General features: G+C 42.2%; 1 protein-coding gene across 1 annotated transcript in view; it reads right to left on the minus strand.

Moving 5' to 3' along the window:
• Positions 1 to 1820: 1820 nt before the first annotated feature.
• evi5l (ecotropic viral integration site 5 like) overlaps positions 1821 to 25916 on the minus strand; it is a gene marked incomplete at both ends in the record, with an annotated part of 68124 nt that continues 44028 nt past the window's right edge. The window contains 5 exons of the mRNA XM_084317958.1: positions 1821 to 2144; positions 18974 to 19069; positions 19311 to 19406; positions 22790 to 22936; positions 25804 to 25916. The exon at positions 25804 to 25916 is cut by the window's right edge and continues 64 nt beyond it. Coding sequence (XP_084174084.1) covers positions 1821 to 2144; positions 18974 to 19069; positions 19311 to 19406; positions 22790 to 22936; positions 25804 to 25916 — 776 coding nt within the window. The remainder of the gene's footprint in view (positions 2145 to 18973; positions 19070 to 19310; positions 19407 to 22789; positions 22937 to 25803) is intronic.

The raw sequence follows: 25916 nt of genomic DNA on the forward strand, positions 1-25916 counted from the left end.
ACATATAAATAATTGCAAAAAAAGAAGAAAAAAAAAGATTTGGCAACATTGAGAGTTTTTTTTGTTCTTTTTCTCATCTGGGTCATGATGGATATATACATTTCTTTACATGAGCCGTTGTAATAATTTGCTTGCCTTGTTTTCATTTGCAAGGCACAGACATACACAGCACGCATATTAGGAATGGTAAATTGTTAATATTCATCTATGAATGCCATTTAGTGGCATCCTTATGATATGGATGTATACAAGTCAGTACACCAGTCTCTCTCTCTCTCTCTCTCTTCAAGCTCAGAGTCATACGCTTTAACAACTCTGGTCTTGACTCCCCATGCCCTGTGTGTGTGTGTGTGTGTGTGTGTGTGTGTGTGTGTGTGTGTGTGTGTGTGTGTGTGTGTGTGTGTGTGTGTGTGTGTGTGTGTGTGTGTGTGTGTGTGTGTGTGTGTGTGTGTGTGTGTGTGTGTGTGTGTGTGTGTGTGTGTGTGTGTGTGTGTGTGTGTGTGTGTGTGTGTGTGTGTGTGTGTGTGTGTGTGTGTGTGTGTGTGTGTGTGTGTGTGTGTGTGTGTGTGTGTGTGTGTGTGTGTGTGTGTGTGTGTGTGTGTGTGTGTGTGTGTGTGTGTGTGTGTATATGTATGTGTGTATATACTGTATATATAGCCATTTTGCTCTTATGTCATTGCTCAGCATGGGATCGTGATGACATCAGGATGGAACATGAGCATGACATTATCCCTTTCACTACCACACTACCAAAGGTGCACTGCGACAATACATAAGGTTTACCCTTTCACACACAACAAAGGGTTAACCCTTTCACTACCACACTACAGATGGTTAACCGTCTGTAGTGTGGTAGTGAAATGTTAACCTTCTGTAGTGTGGTAGTGAAATGTTAACCGTCTGTAGTGTGGTAGTGAAATGTTAACCTTCTGTAGTGTGGTAGTGAAATGTTAACCTTCTGTAGTGTGGTAGTGAAAGGGTTAAGAGAAAAATGGTCCCTGTGTGAATATGGTCAATGGGTCAGAGAGTCCCTTTGTTCTGAAGGCAGTGTGGGCAACTAGTGGGTTATTCTAAACGAATGGCGGGAGAAAAGAAAGTGGAGAGCAGAGTATAATCCACCGTGAACCAATCAGGCAGGAAGAGGAAGAAGAGAGAGTGAGTGAGAGAGAGATAGAGAGGAAGAGAGACAAAGTGTACACGTGGGTGTCAAGAAAAATATTCCATCCGTCCATTCCTCCATCCTCCACCTCTTTCACAGTCTGTTCGAGTGAGACGGCAGTTACTTAGGAACCCACGCTGTCGCGGTAACCCATAGTTTCAACAGCCTCAACCGGTCCAGTTTCACTCCCTCGCTCTGTGTCTGTTGCTCACGTCTGCTTTGAGTTGCACGTAGTGATTGCATTGTGGTTTGGTCCTTTGCTCTGGTCTGGGGGGTCGATCCAAACGGAGAGGAGCCCGACATGAAGACCCGTCTAAGGAGGGAGACGGCGTTTGACACGTCGAGGAGGAGGGCAAACAACTTGGGAGGAGCAGAATGCAACAAGCATTTTTAAGTTCAGAAGACTATCCAATCCACTAACATCATGTCTGTATACCATGTGGGGAATGAAATGGCGTAGAGGAGAGGAGGAGATGGAGGAGGAGGAGGAGGAGGACCGGAGAGGAGTGCAGCCCCAGTTTACAGTAGTAGGAATTCAGTCCTGTGTAGTTCCAGCATCTCTGTATCTCTTTCAGTCCAAACCCAAAAAAAATAAGCTTACAGAAACCCCCACCGCCCCCCCCCCCCCCCCCCCCTTCCGTTCCCCTGCGCCCCCCAGCTGTCAGTTATCCAGGGCCTCAGCAGCACACACCATGCTACCATAGAGCTGCTGGGGGTCCGGGTGTGTCCTCACCCGCTCCTCCGCCTCGCTATCCGTGCTGCCCTCGCTGTCCAAGCGGGCAGAGGGGTGGCAGGGCCCCCCGGGCAGGGCCGGGTAAAGGGCGTTGGCCGGCAGAGGACTGGGTAGGAGGTCCTCGTCTGAGCTCAGGTAGTCCCCCTCGGCGGAAGCCGGGCTGGCCAGGCACAAGTCCCGGTAGTCGGTGGTCCCACCTCCACCAGTGACCCTGGAGCCAGGGGTCACCTTCTGCCCTTGAAGCTGCCTGATCTAAATACAGAGTAAAAACAAACAAATAGTTTCAGAGGCCTTGTTTTTTCTTTTTTTCTTCTTATTTGTACATTTTGTCCTTATTATGATGGCATGTGCTTGTCGTCAGTGTTGGGAAAGTTCACTTTCTACCCTACCAGTTCACATCATTCAAAATGTTTAACTAAAGTTCATGGTTTAAAAAATGAACTAGTTTATAGTTTATAGTTCTTTTTTCAATACGTTGCTGCGAGCTATTATTTGTCAAAATTATTGCCACAACCCATATAGAACCACAGACAGCAATCAGAATACTGGCATTTCCATCACACTGTGATTTATCAGTGTTTCCCCTACCATTGCCTTGAAGGGTTGGCCGGCATCGCGGGTAACGAGTCTCTCTCTCTGCGCGCAACACGCACACACCGATGTTTTTTTTTATTTATTTTTTTTATTATTTTTTAAACATGCTTGCTATCTAATACACTACATACATATGCTCTCGCTCGCTCCCCCCCCCCCCCCCCCCCCCCCCCCCCCCCGGACCCCCACTTGGATAATCCATCCATTATCATTCGCTCCTAACCAGGCACTACAATTCATATGCTAGCTTTTATTCTCTCCACCACTTCTAATCACATTGCAATTTTGGTTTCACTGACACCTAAAATTCTTGCTGTAGATATTTCTAGATAAATCACGTCGAGATATGTAAGAACCCAAACCTTCCGACACATTTTTTCCGGTTGAAACCATCTTGATGCTATCAGCTTTTTAGCCGCTGTGATACCAGATAAAACTAATCTCTTTAGCTGTATAGGGACTGCAAACTCAAAAACATCATTCAACAGCAATACAGAGGGGTGTACAGGTATATTCAGAATTAAGAAATTTGATAATTGCTGGGACACTTCTTTCCAGAATATCTTAACTGGTGGGCAATCCCAGTACATGTGCATAAATGTACCCTCATCCCCATTTGTACATAAGGAGCATCTGGAGTCTTGTTTAAGTCCCATTCTGTTCAATCTTATAGGAGTCAGGTATGTCCTATGAATATAGTTAAGATTAATTTGTTGATGGTCCGGGTTACGTGACGCAAGTCGAACATTTGCCCAGGCTTCTTGCCAATCAAAATGTATTTCCAGGTCTGGTATATCCCTCCTCCAGACTGAGTCTAGGGGGAGGATTCCATACGAGGACGTTAGTAATTGATGATAAAAATCTGATACAAAACCTCTCGATGTCTCTCTTTCATAGAAGAATTTGTGGTATCTGTGGTGTTCAATTGGTATCCTTAATGGGACTCCATGAGCCTTCAAACATACCAATAACTGTGCGTAAAAATAATATGTGGAACTGGTGAGATAATTTTTTTTATGTATGTCTTCATAACTACAAAAACCCTGTTTGTTGAAAACATCTCCTAATGTGTGTATGCCCTGCTTTTCCCATTTAGGGTATCTTATAGGTCGTTTTCCAATCAGGAGTGCATTGTTATTGAATAGGGGAGTATGACTATGCCATTTATGTGGGTTAGAATATTTTTTTTGTGTTTCACGCCATATCCGGATCGCATGAGTAATAATGGGGCCAAATTTCAATTCGCATTGCTTAATTGATAATTTGGTGTATACTATGTCCTGCAGTCTATGTGGTGCTACTATATTTACTTCAAAATGTCTCCAGGATACTGATGCTTGGGAATCAAACCAGGTTGTCAGTGGTCTTAAAGTGTAGGCCTTAAAATAGTGGTAAAAATCTGGAAATGCCATACCTCCGTCTGCTTTGTTTCTCTGTGCAGTGGATCTTTTTATACGTGGAGGTTTGTTATTCCAAATAAATTTGTATGCGGTAGAGTGTAATTATTTCCAGTAACCATGGAGGGGGTAACGGTAGCATTGAGCTAATGAAGTTGATTCTAGGTAGGACATCCATATTAACACTTTGACTGCCATGAAACGTCTTTTCACGTCATTGCTGGCCATGCTCAAGTTGCCGGGGGACGCTGTACAGCGTCCTTATATCAATATTTCAAAAATCTGCGATCGGATTAATATGTCCCCTCCGCTGGCCTGAGATCCACCAGCAGGACCCACTGAGCTCTCTGGCGGTTCAGGAGCGCCATCTGGTGGCCGATCGGCGCAATCGCCAAACAGGATGTTGAATAGAGGTTGTCATGACGACCGTAGTACTTCCGGGCGCTCGCTATAGTTCATGGGACTCTGGCTCGTCACGCTACACGGTGATCGATTGGCAATAACTCGATAAACAACATGATTTGGACGTATATACCATTATACAAGCTGGAGATGGACCGGGTAAAAATATATCCCATAATGATAAGATTTCTACTCGACGATGATCGCCCAACGGCGTGCGGAGACTGGGGTGAGTTTCAGCGTGTAACGTTACCGTGTTCGATACTAACTGCTATTATCAACATTTGACCCACATTAGATGATTGGTATAACGCTGCCCACGGAATTATAAACGCCCCCTCGCCCATCCGGTCAACATCAGATGACGTGTAGTAACTTCTAGAAGTACGTCTAGTTGGAATTTTGTATATCTCGCTGATTGCCATCAAACTGTATTTCATCATCAATATAATGCATTTGGGGCTATATATCACGTTCTGGAGAAAGCTGCAGAAAGAGATGAAAACATACTTATACATTAGACCATACTTTACTATGAATATGTGAATGAAAAAGTTTAACGTTGCTACACAATGAACAATACATATAGGACTTTGAATGGGCCCTAATAATGGCAATGTAGCAATAGAATTTAAAAAGTTATAGCCCTGCAAAGAAGGGGACTTTCTCCATAGACAAATAGCGCTGGCAATCTATGGTATATCATGAATTTAACCTTAGGCAACCAAAGTGTTGATACCCGTGCCTGTACTGAGCTTTTAAGTTTTGACCACCTGTCAAAGTCGTATTTGATCTTATCTTGGATTTTTATGTAATTGTACTTCACCGTTTGGCTTATAGTAGGGAATACTTCAACTCCCAAACATCTGAAGTGTTTAACCATTGGTATTTCTTCTGGAAGGAGTATATTTTTTGCAGGGGCATTAAGTGGAAGGAAAGCCGACTTTGGCCAATTTATCCTAAATCCTGATAGATTGCCAAAGTCATCAATCAACTTGAGAAGATGAGGCATTGAGGTGTTAGGGTTTTGCATGAACAGTATTACGTCGTCCGCATATAAACTAATTTTATGTTGTGTGCCCTTGATTGCGATTGGTTCTATGGATTGGGATTGTCTTATATATTGTGCTAAAGGCTCTAATGATAAATCGAATAGTCCGGGACTAAGAGGGCAACCCTGTCTAGAAGAGCGTGATACCGGAAAGATTTCGGAGGTGATTATACCTGTTGTAATCATGGCCGATGGGTCTTTGTATAATACTTTAATCATATCAATGAATCCTTTTCCTAACCCCATCCTTTCTAATACTGCCCATAGATAAGACCATTCCAACCTATCAAAAGCTTTCATCGCATCCAGGGACAGCATCGCCTTAGGTGTGGTGTCATCCTTGCTGGCATCTAGTACATGTAGTAACCGTCTTATATTATCCGTGATCAAGCGGCCTCTTATGAAGCCAGTCTGATCAGGATGAACTAAAGACGTCATATGCTTTTGAAGTCTGATGGCTAATACCTTGGAGTACAGCTTGATATCGGTTCCGAGGAGGCTTAAGGGTCTATAACTACCGCAATCGGTGGGGTCTTTGTCTTTTTTAAGGAGGACTGTTATGAGTGCAATATTGTCGTTCTTATGGAAGTTCCCCTCCTTGATTGAATACAAAATCATATTAAGTAATAGGGGTCCAATTACGTCCCAACATGAGAGGTACATTTCTGGTGGGATACCGTCTCTTCCAGGAGCCCTACCACTTTGCATTTCAGATATGGCCTCCCTAAGTTCATCTAGTGTGATGGGTGTTTCTACCTGTTTAGCGTCATCCTCTGATAGTTTAGGGAGGTTAATTTGATTAAGATATGTGTCCATTTTGTTTTGATCGAAGGTCGTTTCTGATTTATACAAGTTGGAGTAGAACTCTTTGAATGTCTCGTTGATTTTTTTAGGGTCTGTAACAAGTCCTTGTTGTGCTTTAATGGTAGTTATATCTGCAAATTTTGCGTTGACTCTTAACCGCATAGCTAGTAGGTGACTTGGTTTAGAACCATGAAAGTAGTGCTGTTGTCTTGTGCTACGTATTTGTACTTCAGATTGTTGTTTATAAATGGCATTAATCTCTTTTTTTAACACATTAATTTGAATTTCCAGTCGAACCGAGTAGTTGTATTGTAAAGAGGAAAATAACGTAGAGTAAAGCGTTTCCAGCTCTGTCAGTTTTGAGCAACGATTCTTGCGTATTTTGGAGGAAAAGTACCCGGTAAAATCCTTGATCAATCCCTTTACCGACATCCATAATATTCTGGGGTCCTGTACCGATTTCGCATTCTCCAGTAGGAATACAGAAAGAGCTTCTTTGAGTTGTGTAATGAATTCCTTGTTATTCAGCAATATCGAGTTAAATCGCCATCTTGGGGATCGGGTTGACAGTATACCAAATTATCCTTTTAGGAGTAAATAACAGTGATCTGAGTGCATTGGGTACCATTTCCACGTCATAGTTATCAAATAGTCTCGGGGATGCAAAAACATAATCTATTCTGGAAAGTGTGTTATGTCTTGCGGATCGACAAGAGTACTTCCGGGTCGTGAGGTTGAGTGATCGCCATAGATCATTTACACCTGTATTCTTCGACCAATCCTTTAACGCATTAGATGAATTTTTCTGTTCGTTGGAAAAGGTGGGATAAGATTTATCCATCCCAGGATCCCAAATGGCATTAAAATCTGCACCAATTATAAATGAGTATTCAGGAAGGTTTAACATTGTTCTGGTAAGTGTAGTGTACAAATTTGCTTCGTACAAATTTGGGGCATATACCGCTATTTTCCTTATTCCTGTATACAATTTTAGCTATGGTTATCCGACCATCTGCATCAGACCATACTCCCTTCAATTCAATATTCAACTTCCGTTTCACGACTATAGCAACTCCACGGGTTCTCGTTCCAAAGGAAGAGTGACTAATGTTATGGTATATGTTGTCCGCTAACGTAGCTTTGTCTTCCACTAAAATGTGCGTTTCGCTTAGAAGAGCCACGTCAACCTGTTTGTTTTTCATCAGTGTGAGCACGCTTTTGCGTTTATGTTGATTATTTATTCCCCCAGTATTCCAGATCATTATATTCAAACTAGCCATAATCTATACATGTTGTTGTGTAATTGTTGGTAATGCTTCTGGAGTGCGAATTCACAATGGATATACATCCAACTATTGAGGTCCCGTTGAGAGCCGAGCTTAAAAACATACATATATACAAATAAACCCCTAAATCCCCCTCCCTCAGAGAGTCGTACAGGACTGTGTTCCATAGACACAACCTTCGCGTATAACTCCCTCCCTTAAACCACCGGTTTGCCCAAAGTGAGCCTTTTAACCTTAACTTTCCTATGCTAATTGCCATAGGATCTAAAACTTTCATTCTAATTTAATAGAATGTCACTCGTGGTCTAGCGCCTTCCCATTAATGTAATAAAAATAATGTGAAAAGTGAAAAATATACCTCAATTGGCATATTTATTTGAACCTTCTACTAACATGTATATGTTGGAACCTTTAGAAAAAAGAGAAAAAGAAAAGAGAGAAAAAAAAACAAAAAAAAGAGATTTTTAGAACTAAATTATGTAAATCCCTAAAGCAATGGAGCAATTGCTTAAAATATTAAAATAACTTTGTCAGGCTTATACCTTTAGATGAAGATGAGGTTTTTAAATCCTTGTATGCAGTTCGTCCCCCGACAAGTGTGGGCATTAAACCGTTATGAGGGTTTATTGAACTTCCATATCTGGAATGTGCATATACATACCGAATGTTTGTACAGTGTATTCTAGAAAGTTAGCCATCGATCTTGATTTGTATACACTGATGTTATGTTCCAGAATATTCTTCCTATCCAAGAGTTATGTCATTCCAGTGTATTCCAGTATATTCCAGTATGACCCTGAACGAAGAATCCAGAATGTTCCAGAGTGTTCCAAAATGTCAACGTTAGATTATTGCCTGCACAAAAACCAGAAATCTATAAATATAGTGCCTATCGTTTCGTATTAAACTCTTTGTACCTCAATGTTGAACAGGCTTAATTGCTGCCGCTTTTGTAGTCAAGCCATGGCAAAGTCATCCAAATAAAAATAAAAATAAATAAGAAAAAGAGATGAATATGCTTGTCATCTGAGACGGGCCTATGGTGCGTCCGGCCCCGAGGGGCCGGTATCATGTTGTGTTTGCTTCATGTAATCTTCGGCGTCTTCAGGCGAGCGTAACCCGAATCTTTTCCCATTTTCCCCCACAATGGAGAGAGACGCTGGGTAGCGAAGGCTGGGATTGAGTTTCCTCTTATAGAGCTTTTGCAACACTTCTTTGTAAGGGGCTCGTCGGATTATAGCCTCCCTGCATAAATCTTCGTAGAACGACACTGGTTTATCGTTATATTTCAGTTTCCCCCATTGCTTACATGCCTCTCTGATGATCGTGTCTCTTATTTCTGTTTTACGCAGAGTAGCAATAATAACTCTCGCCTTGTTGCCGTTGGGGTCCCGGGTACCGATTCTATTACAATGATCCACTAACGGCATTGTGGGGAGGATTTCTTTACCTAGAATTTCAGCTAACACTGTTGGAAATGTGTCGTCTGTGCATTTGACCGATTCATCCAATCCCACAATACGGATATTAAATCTACGATAGTGACGTTCGGAATCGAGCAGCCTCTCCATTGATTTCTCTTCGTTGTCATGTATCTTCTTCAAAAGCACTTTGTCCCCCTGTTGCATCTCCTCCGCTAGCTCCATGAATCCTTCATGAAAAGCTTTCTTGCTCTCCTCGACTTTCAATGTAAATTCGATCACAGTGTTTTCAACTGCAGTAATACGCTCGGATTGATTTGCGGCCGCTGTTTTAACCTCTTCGAATTTAGCATCGATATATAATTTGAAAGCGTCAGCCTTGGCGTCCGCCTTGGCGTCCGCTTTATCCACAAACCTTGTGTGTGTGTGTGTGTGTGCGTGTGTGTGTGTGTGTGTGTGTGTGTGTGTGTGTGTGTGTGTGTGTGTGCGTGCGTGCCCGTCCCAAATCTGGCACACTTTTGAACGAAGTTATACTGTGATAGAGCGACGAGAATGAACGCGTTCACAATTACGTTCATCTAGCGGAAATACAGTACGTTCAGTTCATGTTCGCCCAAAATATGACTGAGTTCATTGAACGCATTCAGGTACATAACTGCTTGTCGTCATGTCGTATCCTCGTTAGCCCACTTTCTTTTTACCATATAAATCTGTGGTTTACTCACACCCATTCTTAAAGAGTTTGCTCTGAAGATGGAACTTTGTTAATCCATTGAAATTTTGAATATAAATCTGTTTTACTCCAATATGGACATATTCTTGAGAGTACCACATTTACACACTGTATATTACCAATCTAAACAAAACCTTTATAGAAAATACAAATGTATGTATATATACATATATATTAGGGATGTCCGATATTATCGGCCTACCGATATTATCGGCCGATATCGGCATTAAAATGTGATATCGGAAAATATTGGTATCGGTTTTCAAAAAAAAAGTTTAAATTTTTTTTTACATTTCTATAACCTTTATTTACCCAGGCAAGCAAGTAAGAACAAATTCTGATTTTATTGATTGTCAAAAGTATGCATAATGTTGTGTTAATTCCACAACAAGAGATATGTAATGTTAATTACCTGAAATTATTCCATTTTTGGGGGGGGGGGGGGACCCTGCATATATCGGTATCGGTTGATATCGGTATCGGAAATTAATAGTTGGACAATATCGGTATATCGGTATCGGTAAAAAAGCCAATATCGAGCATCCCTAATATATATATATATATATATATATACAGTATATACACACATACATATACACACACACACACATAATATTTATGCTCATAAAAGCGCATAAAAGTATCACAACAAAGATTGTCAATCACAAATGTAATTTAGATTAAAGAAAAAATATCTTCAAGAAAAGAAACCTGGAACCTCACTTAGAATTCAGCTCCTCAAAGCATGCCTGGATGATCAGCTGCCTTTGAATGAATGTTTTTTTTGTTGTTAACGTAGTGGGAGTATTTTTTTTTAATTACAATTCCATTATGATTTCATGTCCTTTATGTATTTAACAATATAATTATACATTATAGATGTCTCTGCAATGTGGTCTCTTGTCTTCCTTATATTCTTTTTCATATCGGTAGGATTAAAGCACTGATATTCAGGACTAGTCATCTTGAAAAGTCTGAATTTGGATCAGGGTGATCCTATCCTGGATTGCTTTGAAATACCGGGACAAAATCTGTCCGAGTTGTCTGATCCTGGATCACAGAAAATGGGATTTAAAAATCTGATCGGATCAGATAGGGATTAAAAGTGTTTAACTCCTGGGCCCAGGAGAATGAAAGCATATCTCTATTCCTTATTTGTGGTGGGTGATTGGGCCTTAAAGGTAGAATCTGTAATCTTGTCAAGCAGCATCCCTCTAGACAAAATAATTGTTCTTGGTACTGCACTTTGTTTACTTTTTTATTTTGTTTTGTTTTGGTCTGATGTGTGGGTTGGAGTTGAGTGTGGATAGGGGAAGGGGGGTTGGTTGCTATTGCTGGCCACACCTCAGGCTCTGCCAGTAGCGGTAAGTAGTACGGTAAGAGGACAGGGTAGTTTCTGCGAATTTAGTCGAGCTGGTAAAAAAAAAAAAAAGGAAAAAAGTCTGTTCCTGCCACTGTGGTCTATGGTGCAGTGAGTCATCAGATGTGTGACTATCAGCAGAGTTAGAAGTCAGTGTTTCTACGTCTGCCTTATCACCTTGTATCATGTACAACTACAGCAGTAGGAGATGTACGACTAAATCAGAGCAGTCTCTCCAGCCTGGACAGATTCACGCCTATCAAATTAACCTCATAGAGGGCCGGCTGGGTAGCGCAGTGGACTAAGCACTCGCCTACCACCGCAGAGACTCTGAGATAGAATCCAGCTGTCAGCGGTACCTCCAGCTTGGTCAGTCGTCCCTACTTACACAATTGGCAGTGTCAGCGGGTGGGAAGCAGGTGGGGTATGTGGCCTGGTCGTTGTAAACTGCGACTCCTACTGGTCGGTCGGGCACCTGTTCAGCAGGGAGGGGATCTGGGGGAAATAGCGTGAACCTCTGCATATGTTACGTTCCCCCAGTGAAACTCCTCGCCGTCAGGTGAAAAGAAGTGGCTGGCTAGTAGTTCTACACCCTCCCCAGGCCGACAGTGGGGCAATGTGTGCAACGACCAGGAATGGAATTGGCATAACAACTAAATTGGGATGGGTGAAAAATACAGGAAAAGCCCAAAAATAAATAGAATTAAAAAAAGAACCTCATAAAAATGTGTCCCATCGCTGCAAGGCTTTCAGGTTGAGTGTAACAGTGGGGTGTTCTCGCTTGACAAATGACAACAACATGCAGCTTTTGTCCCTGTGTGCGTCAGCGAGTGTGTTTGTATCTATGCATCTGTGTTTACGTCATGACAACATCGCAGAGATCCCCCTCCCCACAGGGGTTCTGTGGTTAACCAATGGAAATGTTTTGACTGCACACAGGCCGTCCTCTTCCTTCTCTCCATCTCACTCTTATTCATGCTAGAATCATCAGCAAACCTTTATTTAACCAGAAAATAAAAACCCATTAAGACAAGGTCTCTTTTTCAAGGGTGATCTGGCCAAGAAGGCAAGCACAAATTATGACAAAACATACATAACAAGACACAATACACATACAGTAGACTACCATACAACCGATATTTTAAATGAAAAGTCAAATTCAGTTTAAAAAATACAAGCACAATAAAACAATAGCAATCAAACCAAAAATTGTAATTCAACATTAAAGCAGGAGCAGCAGGTGGGAAGGATTTCCGATATTTTTTGTTTAAAACAATACAAGGAGATCGGAGAGGCCAATTTGAGACATGTCTGGAGGTCATTCCAGGCCCAAGGACCAAAATAAAATAGGCTTCCTTTACTTGCCTCAGTCCGCACGGGCGGTATTTTAAAGCGCATCCAGGTGCTGGATCTGAGGTTTTTAATGAATGCAAGCTTGGAACTGATGTACCATGGAAGTTTTCGAAGAACAGCCTTATATATAAAAACATACCAGTGCTGCAACCTGCGTGTAGCCAGTGAAGTCCAACCAATTAGTGAATAGAGTGTACAGTGATGCGTCCTATAAGGTGAATTGGAGATAAATCTCAGAGCGGCATGATGAAGCGGATCGAGTTTGGCTAAGGCAGTAGGACAAGAAAATCGCCATAGTCTAGTTGTGACAAAAAAAGGGCCATAACCACCTGTTTCCGGGAGGCGGGGGAAAAGCATGATTTAACCCAATCGTTTTTTTTTATTAAAGCATCAATATGATGTTTAAAATCTAGAGTATTGTCCAGCCAGATGCCAAGGTATTTGTACCTTTCAATAACCTCAATAGAACAACCATCAAGGGTGAAAATAGAGGGGGGAGAGGCAGTTGACCTAGTTGGAGCAAATACCATTGCCTTTGTTTTGCTAGAAGGAGATAAAGTGCAACAGAACAACAACATATGTGCTTTTATCACTTGCTTGAGATTTTTTGCAAATGAAGAATCATTTCATTGTCATTGGACAACTCAAACCGCTCAAAATGTCCAAAAAGAATAATAATAATAATTCTGTTAATTTCATTTCACTTCACATTTGTGTCTAAATCAATTGCAAATACATGCAAATGAGACTCTTCCCCGGTGTAATTCAAAGGGTTTCCATTATGTGTCATCATTGAATATGTGTCATCAATAAGTGTGCCTGCTGTGATTCTTTGTCATGGAGGTTTTGGCACCCTATCTAAAAAAACAAACATGCAATTACGAGCTCACCGTTTTGATTCCCTGGGTCAAATAGAAAATATCCAGATGGGGGAAGTGTATGAGTGTTGCTCTCCTTTCCATCAGAAATTACTGGCAAGGTACCCTTGTGCAAGGCACATAGGGGTATGGCTATACACGCCACAATCACCCACTTCCTTTCATTACTGTTGGGCGTTAGACCCTTATATATAGGTCAGTGGGTATACTGGGTATACTGGTAGAGTATAGTAGATATATATATAGGTCAGTGGGTAGACCGGTCGAGTATAGTAGTTATATATATAGGTCAGTGGGTAGACGGTAGACCAGTCGAGTATAGTAGTTAGATAGATGAAGGTCTGTCCTCTATAAAGCCAAGTTTCTGGCACATGTGAGTTTCAAGATTGTTTCCTTCCCCCCCCAATAATGCAGATAATACGTTTTGGCATACAGGCCTTCTACCGCGTGCAGGCCATACCTGTTTGTGTGTGGACAACCACTCTTAACGAGGCGCAGCTGTCGCCAATCATGAGCTGCTTATGCGTGATTTTTTTCTGTAGCCGTAGTTTGCGAAGACGCTCTCTGATTGGCTTAGCTCCGACAAGCTCTGGGATAGAAATGTCCGCCTTGTACACACAAGATTGTTCGCACATTACATATATATTCTCCTAGAATACATATTTATCAAAACAACTACTTGTCCCATCTTCTATACAATAATCTAATCATATCACTACCGCAGATTCACTCATAACGTTATTTTGCGGGTTAGGGTTAGGGTTACACACAAGAACAATCTTGTGTGTACAAGGCGGACATTTCTATCCCAGAGCTCGTCGGAGCTAAGCCAATCAGAGAGCGTCTTCGCAAACTACGGCTACGGAAAAAAAATCAACCGCTGCTTACACTGCAATTACCCCGAACAAGTCTCGAGTAGAATGCCACATGTAAAACAATAGGCTTGTTTGAGATGAGTGGAATCTGAACGTTTAGACCAGGGGTCACCAACCTTTTTGAAACTGAGAGCTACTTCATGGGCACTGCACGAAGGGCTACCAGTTTGATACTATTCTGAAATAACAAATTTGCTCAGTTTGACTTTAGTTATATATTATTATCAATGATAAATGATACTCATCTTTGTGAAGACACTGATCACGTTAATGATTTCTCACTATAATTATCAACAATGACTGAACAAGGTGGGAAACAGATAATATCAATATTCAACACTTTATACACCCAGGATTGCCGCGGGCAACTCATGTGGTCCTTGGGGGCTACCTGGTGCCTGCGGGCACCATGTTGGTGATCCCTGGTTTAGACCATTGCCTTGCTAAGCATATTGCATGACAGTTAGAACTCTGTCCAACCTGCTCTGGAGACCCAACTGCACGAGCATCGGAAATCTCACAGGACTCATAAATCATTTTATTTAATTTTTTCACTTTTTCTCCTTATTTTTCTATTTTTCTGCCATCCCAATTTCGTAATTCCAATTCTTCCCTCCCCTGTCTTGAACGTTGCTAGACTATGCCTCCCACAGGCCGGCTGCAATGTGGACGAAGCCTTGCATCACGTGTCCCCTCCGGTACACGAGGAGGCAGCCGTCGCATCTTTTCACCTGCACAGCATGATCTCTCAGCGGCGAGGGTCTGCGTGGGAGGGACACGCCGCCCCCGTTGCTTCCTGATTCTGCTGCGCAGGCGCACCAACCGACCTGTAGGAGTCGTTGTCCACAACGTCCGATCCCCACCCACCAGCTTCCCCACCCCTAACACTGCCAATTGTGTTAGTATGAACGACCAGCCAAGCTGGTAGCAATGCCGAGAGCTGGGCTCGAACCCAGCATCTCGAGCGCCTTGCCCACTGCGCCACTTAGCTGCCCGCAAGGGCCGAAATATTTAAACTTTTACTGCAGCACATTCTGCTGTTGCTGTCCATGTTGGCACTGACAGATGTTGCCGTAATCTCTCGTTGAAACATAATGATATCCAGTTCACCGCCTACTGTCTATATGTAAATGAAGCATGTAGTAACTTATTAAGGGATAAGGGATACACTTAGATAACTTATTAAGGGATAACTTGTAACGTTCTGGGTTTCTGTCCTCTTCTAGGACTGGAAACCCTACCGCCTTTCTGGAGTACTTCACCCTGTTCTATGTTATTGCACTGATTGACTGTCACCTCTGGTTTGCTGTCACTAGTTTCAAGTTTCAAGTTTCTTTATTAGTTGTCATACAGAAGTACAGAATACTTTTATACAAAATGCTTCTTTCTGTTACGCTCCAGAGACTGTGCTAGACAAAAATAGATAAGTATAAAATAAAATAAGTATAGCAAGTAAAAAATAGAAGTCACGTACGTGGACACAAGTGTTCAGTATGTACATATGTACAATGTTCAATGCAGAGTAGAAGTAACTGAGTTACCATACAATATACTATACAATATACTAATATACAATATACTATATAGTGCAAAGCAGAAATGGGATGAGGTACAATTTAGGTACAATTTACAGTAAGGTGTAATGAGGTATGGGTTGTAGTGCAAATTCTTTACCAATACATATAAAGTGTGCTTAGGTGTTCTAAAGTGTGTAAAGTGGGTGCTGCAGTGAGTTGTTTGTTTAAGTGAGTGTGTGCGTGTGGATGTGTGTGCTGTGAGTGCATTTGATGGTTGTTACATAGTGTTATTGTTCGTTGAGCATGCTGATGGCCTGGGGATAGAAGCTTCTTCTGAGTCTTTCTGTGCTTGCCATGATACTCCGGTATCGCTTGCCTGACCGCAGCAGTTCAAAGAGGTAGTTGTTTCGGTGGCTGGAGTCTTTGATAATTCTCTTAGCCTTACCCATGCACCGCTTGTTGTAAATGTTCTGGAGAGTGGGAAGCCCCCCTCCAATTGTGCGTTCGGCTGAACGGGCCACTCTCTGTAGTCTGCTACGGTCTTGTGCGGTGCTATTCCCAAACCAGGAGGTGATATTGCCAGTCAGGATGCTCTCTATTGTGCATGAGTAGAAGTTCTTAACTACACTGATTGACTGTCACCTCTGGTTTGCTGTCACTAATTGCTGCGTGTGGTATGTCAGGATTGTGGCTATTTAGTCATCTCTGGTTCTCTGTCTCTTTGTCGGATCTTCAAACAGAACCTGCATGCAGTCGGCCACAGGACAAGTGCTGGAACCTCTTGTCGCTGTTATTATGATTTATCCCCTTCCTTAACACTTTCAGAGCCCTTGCTTAACCTTGATTTACCCGTTGAATGCCACCATCCACTTCAATGTTAGCGTTAAAAACTAGGGATGTCCGATATTATCGGCCGACCGATATTATCGGCCGATATCGGCAGTAAAATGTGATATCGGAAAATATCGGTATCGGTAAAAAAAATTTTTTTTTTTTTTTTTTTTTTTTTTTTTTTTAACCTTTATTTACCCAGGCAAGCAAGTAAGAACCAATTCTTATTTTATTTATTGTCAAAAGTATGCATGTTGGTTTAATTCAACAACTTGTATGTTAATTTTAACTTTTTTAATGATCATATTTTGCACAGATAATGCTTACATTTAGAAAGCCTTTTGAATGCATCCAGTGAAATTATTAGTTACCTGAAATTATTCCGTTTTTTTGGGGGGAAACCCTGCATATATCGGTATCGGTTGATCAGGCCACGTGAGCGGATCGGCGCGGCCGAGAAATCCGCTCTTCGCTCTTTAAAGCTTGGTCCGCTCCGCTAATCGCTCATGTTGACCCCGCCCCCAAGTCGCTCTCCGCTCGCTCCCCACTCACCTTGAATCGAGCACTCCCCGCTCCCCGCGCCAGATCGCTCGGCAGTTTTTCTTTTTCTTTTTTGGAGCATGGTGTAAATGAGCTCAAACTACAACAGTCTACACCCCCTGGGCCCCTTAACAATTGTTTGTATTGAGCCGCATTGTAATTGTAGCCATTCTGCAATGTTAAATAACGTTGTTTATCCATTCACTAGTTCTATTAAGCGATGATAGGCTAGCCGAGCCACAATGCTATGGTCGCTGCCATTAACGTTAGCATGTAAGCTAACGTCAACAACAATGGCGTCGATACCGCTTTTCTAACAGGAGTGAGTGTGGGCGTCATAGATATCTATGGTGGGCGTCTCTACAGTGACGAAGCCTGAACCCTTCTCATTGGTTGAAAATGGCCTTCATGTTTGTACATCGCCATCTGTTGCTTTGACATTGTACTGCATGTATATATTACATCAACAGTGTTAAACCACTGTGAGCGGCCTGGAGTGGATTGGAGCGGAGGAGAACTCTCGCTCCGGACGTCGCGCCGACTCATTTTAAAACCCACTCCTCGCTCACGTCAAAACCGGCCGCTCCGCGCCCCGCGCCGCTCCGATCCGCTCACATGCACTGCGGTTGATATCGGTATCGTATCGGTATCGGAAATTAAGAGTTGGACAATATCGGAATATCGGTATCGGTAAAAAAGCCAATATCGAGCATCCCTATTAAAAACGCCTAATCTATGTTTTAAATTATGGCTATGTGTCTAATCTGCCTGTCGCTTTATCAATGACTCGTTTGCAGTCAACATTGTCGAATCGGATTGTTTTTTTATCGGTTCATTTTCGTTTTATAGCATTTTGAAAAGCCCTCGTTTTCAAGGAAAATATAAAGATTCCATGATAAAAGACATTTACTGGAATATTCTAGAATACACAAAAACGTTGTAATTTTTCTGCCTATTTATGAATCGTTTTCAAATAAACGCTAGATTATCGATAGTATATGTGTACGTATGCACGCTATAGACGCAAGCTGAAAAATCGATTATCTTATTTCCTCATCAGCGATCGCGCACACACACACACACATAGGGCAAACGCTGAGATCTCAGCGAATACAACTCTGATTATCCCAAGACTGGTAAAATAGATTCCTTACCTCAGATCAGATGTTCTCCAAAGATTATTCCAATTCCTGATCGCCATTCCAAATATCGATCACGCTTATTGATTGATTATTGGCTGCTGTGAATATATATTCCAGGCTGATTCCCGTCCCGCGATGACTTCCATGTTGATCAGACTTCTTGCCAGCACAAGGAGCCAGCTGGCTCCGCCTCTACATATCTACAGATCCCAGGTCAGTCTAAGCGACTCGACTGACCTGCAGTTACACAGGGATAGACGATAGGGGGCGCTTTTTTCCATTCTGAGCTCCTGTAGGTGCTGGTGTACCAACAGGAGACTCGGTTGATGAAATATGATTTCAGATCGCTAATAAAACAATAAACCGATATTTGTCGTCATGGGCACTCAGTGGGGGGGCTAATAAAACAAGATATGTCGTCCGTGGCACTGAAAGGGTTAAGTATTTTCTCAGTTGACGCCTGGCGTCTGTTTGTTATCGTTACAGTATCCTTGCTCTGGTGATTCTTCTAATAAAAATAACACACAATTCGAGAAGAGCAACCACATCTCCGTCTCCTTCTTCCTTCTACAATTGGAACTCAATTCCTACCTTGAACCGTAACATAACTTATTAAAGGAAAACTTAAGGGATAACTTTAGGCATCTAGTGATGAGGGTTAGGGTTAGAATCAGGGGCTATAGAGAATGAATGTAGTCAATATAGTCCTCACAAGTATAGAAGTGTGTGTGTGTGTGTGTGTGTGTGTGTGTGTGTGTGTGTGTGTGTGTGTGTGTGTGTGTGTGTGTGTGTGTGCGTGCGCGCGCGCGCGCGTGTGTGTGTGTGTGTGTGTGTGTGTGTGTGTGTGTGTGTGTGTGTGTGTGTGTGTGTGTGTGCGTGTGTGCGTCTGTGACTAACCTCGTTCTGGAGCTCAGAAATCTGGTCTCTGAGCTCAGTGATGTACTGTCTGGAGTCTGAGTGGTTCAGCTGACCCTGAATCAGCCCTGCCTCCTTCTGCACAACACAAAGCACACAGGCTGTTAAAACACACAGACACACACGTGCACGCACGCACGCACTCACTCACGCACGCACGCACACACACACACACACACACACAAGCATGCACGCACACAGTTCTCACACACAACGTATGCACACACACATGCACATGCACACACACACACACAAGCATGCACGCACACAGTTCTCACACACAACGCATGCACACACACATGCGCATACACACACACACCTGTATCTCTAGGTCAGCAATCTTCTGTCTTAGTTCCGCTATGGCAGCCATACTGTCAGCCTCCCTCAGTCGCACTGCCATCACCTCCTCTTTACTCTGAGAGCAGACAGAAGGAGAGCAAGAGAGGGGCAGCGGTGGCCTAAAGGTTAGAGAAGCGGGTTTGTGACCGGAAGGTCGCCGGTTCGATCCCCGGGACCGGAAGGAAAAATCTGGGCTGGGGAAGTGAATTCATAACTCTCTCCCATACCCTTAACAACTACCGCTGAAGTGCCCTTGAGCAAGACACTTAACCCCCAACTGCTCCAGTGGAGTTGCTCAGTGGCCAATGGTGTCGACTGTGGTTGTACTGGGCAGCTCCCAGGTGTGAATGGAACTGTGTGAATGTGAAGCAGGGCGTTCCTGAAAAAGAGCATCTGTGCTCAGCGAACCTACCCTGGGTAAATAAAAGGTTAAACAAAAAGTACGAACAGGAGAAATGATCATGAATCCTCATCATGCATTCATTCACCACCTCCTCTTCTCTCTCTCATCTTTGTTTTTCTATTACCGTTTACTTTTGACTCGTACGTTTGACTCTTCATTGTACTTTTGGTTGGTCAGCACTTTGCACTGTTTTAGGTGGTGCAGTGGGCAAGGCGCTCGCCACCAATGCAGGAGACGCTGGGTTTGAGCCCAGCTCTCCGCATTGCTATCAGCTTGGCTGGTCGTTCATACTAATACAATTGGCAGTATTAGGGGGTGGGAAGCTGATGGGTGGGGATCGGACGTTGTAGACAGCGACTCCTACAGGTCGGTTGGTGCGCCTGCGCAGCAGAATCAGGAAGCGACGGGGGCGGCGTGCCCTCCAAACGCAGACCCTTGACGCTGAAAGATTGCGCTGTGCAGGTGAAAAGATGCGACTGCTGCTTCCGTACCATACCGTACCGGAGGGGACACGTGATGTAAGGCTTAGTCCACATTGCAGCCGGCTTGTGGGAGGCATGGCCTAACAGCGTTCGAGACAGGGGAGGGTAGAATTGGACGATACGAAATTGGGATGGGAGAAAAATAGAAAATGGGAGAAAAAGTAGATACAAAAAAGGAAGTGCTATATAATTGTAAATCTTTCACTAGGACGCCACTATAGCCCCTTTTACACAGAATCCTTTTCCCTCCATTCTGCCGGCTTTGGGTTGTTCACATTGAACCTAGCAAAAATGACATAATCCCACCATTGTGTGTGCGTTCAGATGGCGTGTTCCCGAGTCAGATAGAGGCAGCACATTGCGGGTTATGGTTCTGAAATAGGTCTCCAAAGTTGCACACACACAATGAAAAATATTATCAATTTGACATGCATAACTCATGATGATTCCGACTGGAATAGTCTACCTGTCCACATCCGTTCAATATCATCTTTTAAATAGTTTAAAACTATGCTGTCCTCTCACTGTGAAACGACCTACTCATGCTTTTGACCTCAATATCATAATAACATATATATGAACCCCTGTTGTTGTTGTTTATGTTATTGTCGTTATGTTGTTGTTGACATGTTACTGTCGTATGCTTTAATATTTTTAGCTGGTGTTGTTTATTCTGTTGTTTTTCTTCTTCTTTCTTTTCTCTCAAAGCACAACTTTACAAAAATTATTACTAATATTTCCTACAAACCTACTGATATAACCTACAAGCTAACCGCCACAGAATTAACACATTGAGTGCCACGGATGACATATCTCGTTTTATCAGCCCCCCCATTGAGAGCCGACGACGACAATTATCGTTTTATTTTTTTATTAGCGATCTGAATTCATATTTCATCAACCGAGTCTCCCGTTGGTACAGCAGCCCCTGTAGGAGCTCAGAATGGAAAAAAGCGCCCCCTATCGTCTATCCCTGTGTAACTGCAGGTCAGTCGATTAGACTGACCTGGGATCTGGAGATCTGTAGAGGTGGAGCCAACTGGCTCCATTGTGCTGGCGATGGATCTGATGATGAGGGATCTGATCGCGAGACGGAAATCAGCCTGGAATATATATTTACAGCAGCCAATAATCAATCAATAAGCGTGATCGATATTTGGAATGGCGATCAAGAATTGGAATAATCTTTTTGGAGAACATCTGATCTAAGGTAAGGAGTCTATGTTACCAGTCTTGGGGTAATCAGAGCTGTATTCGCTGAGATAACAGCGTGTCCCCTATGTGCCATGTGTGTGTGTGTGTGATCTTGAGGAAACGAGAGAATCGATTTCTCAGCTCGCGTCTATAGCGTGCATAAGTACACATATACTATCGATAATCTAGCGTTTATTTGAAAACGATTCATAAATAGGCCGACAAATGACAACGTGTCTAGTGTATATTCCAATAAATGCAGTTTATGAGGGAATCTTTAAATGTTCAGAACATTTTCGAGAGAACGATAGCTTTTCAAAATGCTATAAAAAGGATATGAACCGATTAAAAAACAATCCGTTTCGACAATGTTGACTGCAAACAAGTCATTGATAAGCGACGGGCAGATTAGACACATTACACAATTTAAAACATAGATTAGGCGTTTTTAACGCTAACATTGGATGATGGCATTCAACGGGGTAAAAATGTAAACAAGGTCGGCACTGAAATCATCAAAATGTCACCTCCTATCCTGCAATACCGGGCAGTCCCTTTCACACAGAACGGCATGCCGACATAATGGAGTAAGATTTGCAGCTTGAAAGTGGCTTATGTAAACAGAATGCATATTGCTGCTACATGAAAGTGGGTAAATGCCTCTTGCTTTCATTGAAAACAAACGCTCTATTGGAATTATCTTTGTCAATCAACAAGTTCTAACATATTTCCTTCATTTCAGTTGTGGTGACTGTAAGATCAATTGATAAACGTCACATATTAAAGGGTGCTTTCACACCAGGCTTGTAGGCTTGTTTAGTCAGCTTGAATCGAACCCTGGACGGAGTGTTTTTAGTTTGGGTTGGTGTCAACCCCTGGACTGAAACTCCGGTGCGCACCAAACGACCACACCCTGGTCCGCCTGTTTCAGGTGGTCTCTGGCCGCTTTCAAGTGAACCCTGGAGTGACTCGTTTGACATGTGAACTCAATCTAAGCGAAAGCAGGAAAATCTAAATATTATTATTTTCGCTGCTGGTACGTTCAAAATAGCCAGATAATGTTGTGATATTAAACAAATACCTTGCATGTATAATTCAGGTGACAGTAGCCTAGTGAAATGGAAAATGTATAGTACTTCACATTTATGCAACAAGCCAAAGTGGAGATCACAAGATTATCTTTGTTCACTTTATGTTTGTTGGAATTGAAAATGATGTCCAATAAAAGGCTGATCCGCATCATCACATGGCTTTGTTTAGAAAGGTTGATGTGAAACACAACCAAACCAATAACAACAATATCATTACTAGTCCACTCTCTGCCCCCCACCCCTACTCCCCTGGGTTACCCCCCACCCCTACTCCCCTGGGTTACCAGACCTTGCAGTCGAATTCCGACTGTTTCCTCTTCATCTCGTTGAGCTGGCCCTGCAGACCTTTGTTCTGATTGGCCAGCATCTGGAGCCGGTCCTGGAGGGCAGAGCGTTCCTGCTCGTGGCGTCCAATCAGCTTGCTGTGGATCTGGTTCTAAAAAAACGAGGAGAGAGGAACAGAAAGAATAGAGAGACACCATGTCAGATAACGTGCCATGCAAAATGCCATGCAGTTCTTCGGTTGTCATTATATGCCTGCTTGACTGATTGTGGTGGATCTGTAAACATGATTTGATTTGATTTGAAATCTTTATTTCGTAAAATACAATACAAACAAAATAAAACAAAAACAAATCATTTATCTCTAGCAATGAAATGGAAAACAAAAATTAAAAAACTATAACAAAACAAAAAAAGAGAACAAAACTAAATTTACATTTAATGTTCGAAAAGGAGTAGGAAGAAGTATACACTTATTTAATCCTACCGCTTTTCCACTACTCAAAATGAATGTAATTCCTTATTAATTTAAAACCTTACAAAACAAATATATATATATACAAATATATGCAAACAAATTTTTAAAACATGAATAAAATAAAATACAAATTAAACACCTGTGAATGTCAAATCCCTTCCTCATCCCTGTACCTATTTCTTTATAACTCAGTTTGAATTGTCTTATGTTCATGTACTGTGAACTTCTGTTCCATTGCTCCCCGCTCCGCCACATGAGAAAGGGGGTGAGCAACTGAACATCACACCACAAATAGACACAGGCTGTGCAACTAAATTGCAACATCAGTGTAATTCATTACAAGTACATCACTTGAGCAACAGAGGAGCAGGGGATGTTCGGATGTACTAGAAACGGGACCCATTTTACAAAACGTTGGAGAGTAATTTGGCATATTGGTGACCAGAATCACAATGAGAATGAGAGCTTTAATCCCCATCTACGTTTATACGCGTGTCAAGAAGGGGCCGGTATGCTGGTGGGTGGGCGCTATGTATTAGTAAGGCTGAGACGATATACCATTTGGAAGAATCGATAAATCGGGACAAAATTATCGATAAATATAGATATTTTTATTAGACAAGCAGATACATACCATTTTCTTCTCTGTGCATGCATTGCATTAGGCTTAGGGAACAGCCGCTCCGTTAGCCTAGCTTAGCGTCATTCACTGGAAGTAGGTGTGCTAGTGTAGCTTTATTTTTTTCAAAAAACAATATGGCTTTTGAGGTGATGAAATCACTGCGCCCAGGCAGCAGTGGTTCGGCAAAAAATAGTTCAGAGTATATACAGTATCTGCGTAGTAAATACACAGGTCACAACATGTTTACAGGAAAGTTTTGGAGTTGTATTTGGAGTGTATTTCGTGACTGTTGGGAACTAGGCTACACTGGCACACCTACTTCCAGTGAATGACGCTAAGCTAGGCTAACGGTGCGGCTGTTCCCTAAGCCTAGTGCATGCACAGAGAAGAAAAGGGTATGTAGCTATCTGCTTGTCTAACTTCAGGGTAGATGGCAAATAAGCTAATTTCCCAAAAAGTTGGCATGTTCCTTTAAAAGAAAAGGCCAGGTGCTAGATCAAATATTATGAGGAGCAGTATAAAGGACAACACATAATCAAGTCAGACAATCCAATCATCATATTGGTCCTGCATGATAATGGGAAGTGTGATACAGTCATTTGAGACTGACACTCTCAAAACATTTCAGAAATCGTTCTGTGAGAAATCTGACTGACTATTTTCTTTTTCACATTGATTTAGACAGCAAAATTGTGTATTGCAATTCTCAACATGCTGTATACTTACTGTATATATATAAAAAAAATCTGAAAATCCCAATTGAGATGATATTTGATATATATAAATGTATATATTATATAGTGGAGAAGACAAAATAGAATAAAAAGTTAAATATAATTAACTCTGGACATGCACATATGGGCAACAAGGTGCGAGATGAGGGTATGTATGCCCTCTCAGTTATATTTGCCCTACAATAAATATAGTTACAATATATAATCTAAATCTAAATCTAATCTAATATATAATCTAAAAATGCTAAATGCTAAATATCATATATATATATGATATTTAGCATTTAGCATTTTTAGATTATATATTAGATTAGATTTAGATTTAGATTATATATTGTAACTATATTTATTGTAGGGCAAATATAACTGAGAGGGCATACATACCCTCATCTCGCACCTTGTTGCCCATATGTGCATGTCCAGAGTTAATTATATTTAACTTTTTATTCTATTTTGTCTTCTCCACTGTACTATAATTCTGTGACCTGTACCTGTATGTCTTCTACGACCTGTACCTCCCCTCTCCCCTCTCCCCCTCCACATGCTGCTATGATGCCTGAATTTCCCCAAGGGGATCAATAAAGGAATATCTTATCTTATCTTATATATATATTTACATTTACATTTACATTTAGTCATTTAGCTGACGCTTTTATCCAAAGCGACTTACAAGTTCTGTACGACAAGTCATCAGGAAGGGCACAACTCTTATCAGCTGAGTAACAATGTTCATCAAAGTGTTGAGTGCTACAGTGTAGGTTAGTTTATTAGGACAAGTGCATGATAGTAAGGTTAGTTAGGGTTTGATTTATTTTTATAATTTTTTTTTTTTAATTTCAGATAATGGTTGAAGAAGTGCGTCTTTAGTCGACGGCGAAAGATTGGACGGGTTTCGGCATTGTAGGGCAAGGACTGATAATAGGCGACTTCTCTTTGATGACCCTCCCGGAGCTTGGATAGGAGTGGGTCTGAGACGGCCAGAAGATGCAGAGCGTAGGGGTCTTGAGGGTGTGTAGTTAGAGACCATTGACTGGAGGTAGGCGTGAGCAGTTCCCTTTGCCTCACGGTATGCCAGGTCGAGGGCCTTGAAGCGGATTCGTACGGCCATGGGGAGCCAGTGCAGGTCCCTAAGAAGTGGGGTGACATGGGCTGACTTCGGTAGGTTTGTGCTTTAGGTGTAGTCTAACCTGACTGTCCAGCTGCAGGACCTTGAGTTTGACCTCCCTCAGCTCCGCCTGTGCCTGCGCCTCCCGCAGCCTGACCGTCATCAGCTTGTCCTGCAGCTCGTTCATAGCGTTCT

Source organism: Notolepis coatsorum (genome assembly GCF_963971535.1).
Source record: "Notolepis coatsorum genome assembly, chromosome: 7".
Lineage (NCBI taxonomy): Eukaryota > Metazoa > Chordata > Actinopteri > Aulopiformes > Paralepididae > Notolepis > Notolepis coatsorum.